Below are 8373 nucleotides of genomic sequence, written 5' to 3' on the forward strand. Positions count from 1 at the left end.
GCTGCTTTTTCTCTCATTGATTTCTGCTGATAAATGAATGATTTGTTTTTGTCTGCAGGATGCAGCGGTCAGGTGACTGTGACTCAACCTCCAGTAGTGACATTTACTCCTGGAAACACTGTCACTCTGACCTGCAACACCAATCCAAAAGTTTATACCTGGACAGATGGAGGTAGTAGAGTACACTGGTATCAACAAAAACCTGGACAAGCACCAAAACTTCTTATTTACAATGGTATAAAGAAACCATCCGGTGGTGGAGTTCCAACTCGATTCAGCGGAAGAGGGAATGGTATATTGATGCTGCTCTGACCATCAGTGAAGTTCAGGCTGAAGATGCAGCAGTTTACTACTGTCAGAGTACTCATCAAATAAACAGTGCATGGGTATTCACACAGTGATTTGTAGTCATACAAAATCCTCCCTCAGTCAGACTGCAGAGACACTGAGCTGTTACAGCAGGAACTGACTGCAGCTGCTGAAAGAAACTCTGACACAGACCACTGAACACAGAGCTGATGAGTGCTCAAAGACTTTAAGCAAGCAATAATAATCATTATTTACTGTATTTCTGAAGTGTAAGTTATAGAAAGATATTTTGAAGATTAAAGGCACCACATAACTAATTTTATGTTCCCATTTAATCACTACAAAATAAAACAATTCTTAATTGAGTACACATTTCAGTTATTAAAACTGAAAACAAAAACATTTTCCCACTATCAAATATAACCAGATATAAAAGATGTGGCAATCTAAATGTCACACTATTTATTTTCACTGATTGGTTTAGGATTCCCAATAAAATAAGAAAAATAAATAAATAAAACTCCACAGCCTCACACAGAAGACTCAGACATTTCTTTTTAATGCTTGTGAAAGATTTACAAGCAACACAGTTATAACCATCAAAATTTAGACTTACTGAATCTGATAAATCTTTTTCTGTGAGATTTCTAAAAATGTAGGGAAAAAAAATACAATAACAAACTAATTTTCTATGTTAAGAAATACAGTAAAAATCCTTGGAATAACTTGGATGATATAATAATATTTGACCCATTTCAAAGCATAAAGCTTGTGTGCTTTTAATTCAAAGTTATTTCTTATTAAGATGCAACAAAAACTCAAGTATCACTGATCTTTTGTAGGGTGTGAACAGTCTGATGTTATAAGAGTTTTCTGTGATTTTGTTTTTTAACAGGTTCATCAGGTCACTAATGTAACAAAGCTGAATGATTATTTCACTTTGCATCTCACACACAAATTTTCTCTCCTCGTGCAAACACGGGTATTGGTTTGACTGTATGGGTTTTGTTTTGAATGATTGCCAGTTTTACCAGTTTAAGAAAAGTTCATCTTTAATCATCAGTAATATACAGGCTGTAGATACTGGAGAGTGTTTTGCTGACTGTAACCTCACTAAGTACAAATTACAGATTTAGGTTGATTGATTGTATTACATGAATTTTGTCTGAATTTTGAAATAAGATTTTAAAAATTCTTACACCAAGTTATGTTCTGTTCACATTTCCTGACAAAGGTGGCTGTTTAAATATAATAATGATAATAGTAACAATAATAATAATAATAATAATAATAATAATAATAATAATAATAATAATAATAATAAAGGTCATGTTACGTTTACAATGTAACATGACCTGTAAGATTGCTGATCATGATAAAATCATGTCCAACATGTTCCAGCAGTTCCACCATGACTCCCATCACCATCCTCATTCACACTCTGACTTACAACTGTTTAATAGATCAGAAATGCTTTAAACACAGAAAATAATTTCATCACCAAAAACCCAGATTAGCGCTCATATAAGTTCATAAATTTGCAGGCACTATGTTAGTCTTGCAGATATAAACATATTTTCTGGCGTTAAATAAAGACATGGTGCATTATCATTCGTCACAATATTCAGTCAAAATTTAATTTTACAAATATGAGGCAAAAATGTAAGTGCATAAAATGAAATTGTATGCAGATACAAGTGCATCTATTTCCCTTTCCAATCCAGGGTGGTGTTGACAGAAAACACAATATTACTTTTACTTTTTAAACATGTGGTAATGTTTGCAGAATATGCCTGCATTTGTAGCTGTAAAAAATACTTTTACAATTTTTACCAGTTGTTAGTACGTATGTTTGAGTTAGACCTACTCATCTATCACTGATCGTGCACTGTGGCACAATCAAAAAATAACTCTCACTTTGTCGTAATTTCGCTTAAATTCACAAGAGGGCAGTGTTGACCTGAGCTAGGATTGCAAAGGGAAGGTAGGGGTCTGCTCGAAAAAGTAACGTTTTCCATTTGCGACACAGGTGAGTGCAAACATACGGAGGTGAAATACACCAAGCGTTACAAAAGCAAATGCACAGCGTGTGAAGTCTTGTGCAGGATTTCTTACTTCGAGTATGTGACTGAACTGCTGATTCCACCTTAAGTTAAACAACCACAAAATATTTACTGGAGGCTTAGTGGAGCTTCTATTACGTTTTTACAATAAAGAGGTTTCCGCGTTCTTTCGGGAAGTTGATCTTTGGCCAGTGCGGAAGGGAAGTTTAACAAGTGTACGTTCCCGTGAAGACTAAGGTGCTTCCAGGCACACGTCGTTTTATCAGATAGATTGTCTTTACTTTGCATAGATCCACAGAGGCTTCGCGATTCATTTATCATTATGTCATCATTGCTTTAACGCATCCGCACCTGGCGTCGATTATTGCGCGCTCTCTTCTCTCGACTTGTATAGGCTACTCTGAAAATGAGTGATCAGAGAACAAACTGTTTAAAAACAGCACTTCAGTTGACGTCTCAACTAATGTTGGTAGGTGAGACTTTTTCAGCCTTGCTACAGCTTTTACTGTATTATATTGCATTCTCCTTCCAATCATATTACCAAAATTAACTTTATTAGAGTGATTAATAGGGTTTTTACTTTTGCCAAGTGTTGATTCTAACTTCTGTTTAAAATAGTAAATAGAGTATAAAAAGAAAGCTACTGATATAAAAGATGTTGTTTGCGATTTTACATGTAAACCTTAGTGCCGTGTGAGTCACATGTCACGCGACAAAGAAGGTCATGTGAGAAACAGGAACTACAGACAAATCTGAGTAAGGGAGAGTGGAAGATTTATTATTATATTTCTTTTTATAATCATGCCTGTTAAAAACTGTATTCGTATATTTTAATAGTCCATGTTTACTTCCCTTTATTTTATTTTATTGTTACACAGTGCTTGTAAGATGGTTCCGTTGTAACAAACCTATGATTAGTTCTGTGGTTACTGTATGAGTTTTTAACGAAGTTAGTAACAAAAAAAATCAAGCTACACACCTGAGAACATTAGAAAGAACCAATGCTCTCGTCGTTCTTCAAATAATTCATTTTAAGCCATTCATATTTGAATTTTCCTCTGAATTTTCTGGACAAAAGAATAAGGAACATGTATAATTGTTGTGAGTTATTTTTTAAATTTGATCATACCTCTGTGATTTTCTTGAAACAGTGTTGAATTGAATTAACGCACAGTTATAACGGCTAGGATAAGCCAACAGCAATGCATCAGTGGGTGGAAGGTTGCGAGTTGAATTCCCAGAACTATGATGTGAGGCATGTAGCCCAACTGGTGTAGTAACACTTCTGTAGCTGCTAGGTTAGAAAGCTTCCAGGTGAAAATAGGTTTGAACAAAGTATCTTGTAAAAGAAAGAGTTATTCTCTTTGGACACGTTGTTGTGTGAAGGTCAATGCCATACTTGTTCTGTAAGATGAAACCAGAAGAGTTGGCAGATATTGAGCTTAGCAAAGATGGCTTGGCAAAACAAGAGACCTCTTACTAAGTTATAAATATGTTCTTTTTTTTATCATAAAGAAAAGATGTGTGGTTATCTGTGGTGATAACCCACAAAGCAGTATATCAATAGCATGTGTAAATATAACTTTTATAATTTTTTATTCTAATTTATCAGGCAGTGGGGATACTGGTGTGCCTGAATGGAGTTTACCTGCTGATGAAGTATGGAGAGAATAGCCGCTTTTTTTCAGAGTCCTACATGACCCTGACAGCTTTGGTCACAGTCACCAGTGCTGCGTTGCTATTGGTCACCGGATGCCTCGGCTCCTGGGTGAGCCTCAAGGATTCCATCTGTCTACAGGGACTGGTGAGGCTGTCAGTCTGTTTGTGACTGTAATTATCTGTATGTGTATGTAGTGTTTGGAGTTTACATAAAAAAGTGTTTTCTTCTCCAGTTTGTTTACCTCCTAGTTGTGGTCTTTTGTGTGAAAAGTACGGCTTCAGCGCTGGCTTATTTCCATTCAGTGACGGTATGTAAGATTACTTAAAATTTAATATGCATTGGACAATTGTGCTTTTATGATAAGAGAAGATTATTCTTGGGATAAAGAGGCACATGTGTTTTTGCTCCTTGTCTCTTCCAACTTTTTCTTTAGCTTGATACAGAGATGGCTCCCTTCAGTGGAGTGTTTGAGAATTACACCGGCAGCAGCGAGGACTCCAATTCTCGGTCTGTGGATGCTTTGCAAGAGGAGGTTTGTACTTTAATATGTCACATGGACATGACTATGAATCCCCCCAAAAGCTTTTTTTTTTAATTGTAAAACTTGTGTAGCTTGTGCAGCAGTAATACTAAAACAACAGCTATATCTGATCCACTATGCATACTTCTAAATAGATGATGTTTTAAAAATCAAAATATATAATCTTTCCTTAATGGCAATTTTCACTCAAGGGGATATTTAGGTATTGACTGAAAGCGTCCCATAAGCTGCCTATAAAGTGCTATAATTTTCAGCCCTGCTCTGCTTTACCTCGTCCAGAAAAATCAGGCCTAAAGTAATTTGTCCATAATACATGGCACTGTCAGATATATTAAGAAATTCTAATAAAAAACAAATCCTGTTTATAGTTATGTCAATCAAATATAATATATGTATACATTTTGACAGTTTCTACTGTCTTTTACTAATTTGTGGTGATTTTTTTGGTCTCCGTTAGCTCAAATGTTGTGGTGTGAAGAACTACACGGACTGGCTGGAAACCACCTGGTTTAATAAAAGTGGAGGGCTCAGGTTTCCTCACAGTTGCTGCAACGTTACTTTCCCCACTTGTAATGGCACTGTTCACCAGCCATGGCAAATTTACACACAGGTAGACATGTACATCTTGATTAATTCATCAAGCTTCTTCATGAAGGTTTGATTAGACCCATCTGTTTCTCTGATTTTCTTGTTCATTGTCTCAATCTTTCAGGGCTGCCAAGAGGAGCTGTGGAAGATCATACAGTTTGCGCTGAAAATGGTCATCTGGAGCTCCCTATTGGTTTATGTGGTGGAGGTTCGAAAGACTTTAAACATTTCTGAACTGCATATTGTGTATACATTGCATATGAAATGCACACCTGAAAGAAAAATGAAACACTGGCAGATTGTTATCATGAGAGCAAGCTTTAATCTTATCTTTAATTTTAGTTTGGCCAAATATTTAGCACAATATCTAATATGTAAATTCAATTTTATTTATACAGTGCCAGATCACAACAACAGTCACCTCAAGGCGGTTTATATTGTAAGGTAGACACTATAATAATACATACAGAGAAAAACCGAACAATCATATGACCTCCTATGAGCAAGTACTTTGGCAACAGTGGGAAGGAAAAACTCCCTTTTAACAGGAAGAAACCTCTGGCAGACCAGGCTCTGGGAAGGGTGGCCATCTTTCTTCCACATGCTGTGGAAGAGAACAAGAGATTAATAACAAGTATGATGTCAGAAAACAGACAAATTCACAACAAAATTTTCTAAAGCCTGGACTGACAAAAAAAATCCAAAATCCAACTCAATTAGTAGCAACGTTTTAACATTAAGGACTGTTTACAAAGATGTGCTGCGTTTACTGCTGTGTTCTGCGCATTGTCCAAGGCCGCTGCAAAGGTGAAAGCACGATAGGCAGAGTTTTCAAAACTTCTCACAGGCCTCTAGTAAAATATCCTGTGTTTCGAACTCTATATCTGAGAAGCTATATTAAATGTGTACATTTATTGGTAGGAACACATAATAAATCTAAGCTATGTTTAGGCACATTGTTAACCTACAAACTTCCAGCTGGATGCTGAGCAAAGCTCAACAACTTTCAGGTCCTAAGCTTATGACATTGGAAACAACATTTCACTGCGCACCATTATCATTGCCTGTGTGGAAGTCCATAGTGTTATTTATTTCATTGGCAAAATAAAAATGTTGTTTAAAGCAGTCGTCAAACACATGAACAATAATTTGATAGTTTGTCACATTTTAATGATAATATTTAAAATTTTCACACTCCATTTTCGCTACATCACACATGTTGACTAAGGGGGTTAACGAGATAAAAGCTCATCTGTTACAATGATAAATCCACCTAAACGTCTTCTGCATCTGCATCATGCAATTTATACATGGTTTTACTCTTCATTTAGTGGTGTTAGATTGCGCTTTTAATCATAAATTATTACACATGTTTAACACAGGCTACAGAAGGTGATTATTTGCCAATAACCAAAATCCTGCTCTTTTTCTTTCTTCTCCTGCAGATTGGGTTGTTTGTGACGGTGACACAGCTCATGAGAACAAATAGATTCATGAGGTACCAAGTACTGGAAAAAAACTAAAGATGCTCTAATGGATGGAAGATCACTACACTTTGAATAGATATTGTTCAAATCTCAAAACTATTGAGTCACACTATGAAACATGTAAAACTGGAGAAAGTCGTTTTGTGTAATACATGTACAGATGTCTTTTGTTATCACTGGATTGTCTATCACCAAAAGACTGACAGTTTTTTGCAATAAACATTAGAATCAGAATACTTTAATAATCCCTAAAGAACTTATGTAATTATGTAAACATACTGCAGAACTAGCCAGTGTGGACTTCTGGCCTGAAAAAATGTAGGCAAAGATGGGGCAAAGGGCTTAGAGATATAGCCTAACTTAGGTTTGATGAATATGAGTTACTGTCACAGACTTTTTTGGCCTACAGAGGGCTGGCACATTTCTGTTATAGCTCTCTCAAGCAATTTTTGCTTTGAATGTGTGTGGTTGATTTGTGTTATGTTTGTATCTTGATTGTCAGTGTATTACTGTATGTGGAGAATTCCATCACTGCCTGTGTAATAATGTTTTGTTATTAGACTGAAAGTGGTGCATACAGAATTACTTTATAAAAGAAATATAAATGAAGTGAAAATTAATTGTATACTTTACATTGCATTTAGCAATTTAAGCTTCTCTGCACTGATATTCACATGGGTATATCTGATACTTATGATCACTAAATTGTGACATGGACTTTTAAGTAGGGATGGGTATCGTTTAGGTTTTATCCGATACCGGTGCCAAACCGGTACTTTTGAAACGGTGCCGGTGCTTAAACGGTGCTCGAACTGGTGCTTAAAGAATGGAGAACACAAACTTTGTCCAAAAACCTCACATGTTTAGCTGTTTTTTTGTAAAAAGATAACAATTTTAGCCTTTTCTGCAGCTTTAGGGCATTTATGGTATCACTCTTGGCTGGAAGCAGTGCTTAAACAATGGAAAAAACACCAACTTTGTCCAAAAACCTCTCATGTTTAGCTGTTTTCCAATTTTTCTTTGGTCATTTTAGCCTTTTTGGCCAGGGTGAAGGGAGTATCTGACATCAAACAAGAAGGCAGCCGCATGTAACTACGACGGTGTTTGCTAGTTCACCTTACATGCATTAATATAATAACGTGGTTAGCCTACTCAATGTAAATTACACACGAACAACATGAAGCTACTCACGCAGAGAAGAACGGCTGCTGCTGCCATTATCATCCGTCATCATTTCTGCTACACTGGCAGGGCTAGGGGCCAGGACTCTACTCTTCGGGTTCGTCCGATAACAGGCACCACACCCGCAGTAGATGCGCATGGTGTGAGGTCTCGCAGCAAGCTATCAAATACGGTGCATTTCTCGGCTTTTAAAAAAACGCTATGCGTCGCCAGGTGTTTCATCAGATTCGAGGAGTTACCTCCTTTGCACAGTATCACCTTAAAGCACTTGTTGCAGGCTGCTGAGTTTGCATCTTTTGCTGTGAATTACAGCCAGACTTTTGACCGCTTCGCCTTGGGCATTTTTAATCTATAGCTCTGCTCTAAAAGAACGTATGTACCTGGGCCTGCCTACTATCCTTGGAAACGTAAAATGATTGGCTAGAATCTGAAGTGTATGACATCTGAGGAAAAAAAAAAGCATCGAAATAAAGCACTGAAATGTGCGCTGCTTTTCGGTCTGGTTACTACCGTTTATGTCAGAACCCATCCCTACTTTTAAGA

General features: G+C 36.7%; 1 protein-coding gene and 1 gene segment (V, D, J or C); one reads left to right on the plus strand and one right to left on the minus strand.

Annotated features, from left to right (window-relative positions):
- The window catches only part of LOC120434872, a 42899-nt gene that overhangs the window by 10260 nt on the left and 24266 nt on the right, over positions 1–8373 (minus strand).
- Positions 2276–7257, plus strand: tspan37 (tetraspanin 37). Of its 2 annotated transcripts, none has more exons than XM_039603412.1 (7): positions 2276–2338; positions 3985–4176; positions 4265–4339; positions 4466–4564; positions 5031–5183; positions 5286–5369; positions 6607–7257. In XM_039603412.1, exons 2-7 carry the CDS (start codon positions 4027–4029, stop codon positions 6682–6684), a joined length of 639 nt encoding a protein of 212 aa, XP_039459346.1. In that variant the 5' UTR covers positions 2276–2338; positions 3985–4026; the 3' UTR covers positions 6685–7257. The 2 variants fall into 2 exon arrangements, with proteins under 2 accessions (XP_039459346.1, XP_031592777.1); XM_031736917.2 differs by lacking the exon at positions 2276–2338 and adding an exon at positions 2404–2841.

This window comes from Oreochromis aureus, linkage group 19 (assembly GCF_013358895.1).
Source record: "Oreochromis aureus strain Israel breed Guangdong linkage group 19, ZZ_aureus, whole genome shotgun sequence".
Classification (NCBI taxonomy): domain Eukaryota; kingdom Metazoa; phylum Chordata; class Actinopteri; order Cichliformes; family Cichlidae; genus Oreochromis; species Oreochromis aureus.

Coding starts and splice junctions, on each gene's coding strand:
- tspan37 (XM_031736917.2), top strand. CDS start 2,779: ATGAGTGATCAGAGAACAAACTGTTTAAAAACAGCACTTCAGTTGACG. Junction 4,340..4,465: donor CTTATTTCCATTCAGTGACG/GTATGTAAGATT, acceptor CTTTTTCTTTAG/CTTGATACAGAGATGGCTCC. Junction 5,184..5,285: donor CATGGCAAATTTACACACAG/GTAGACATGTAC, acceptor TCAATCTTTCAG/GGCTGCCAAGAGGAGCTGTG.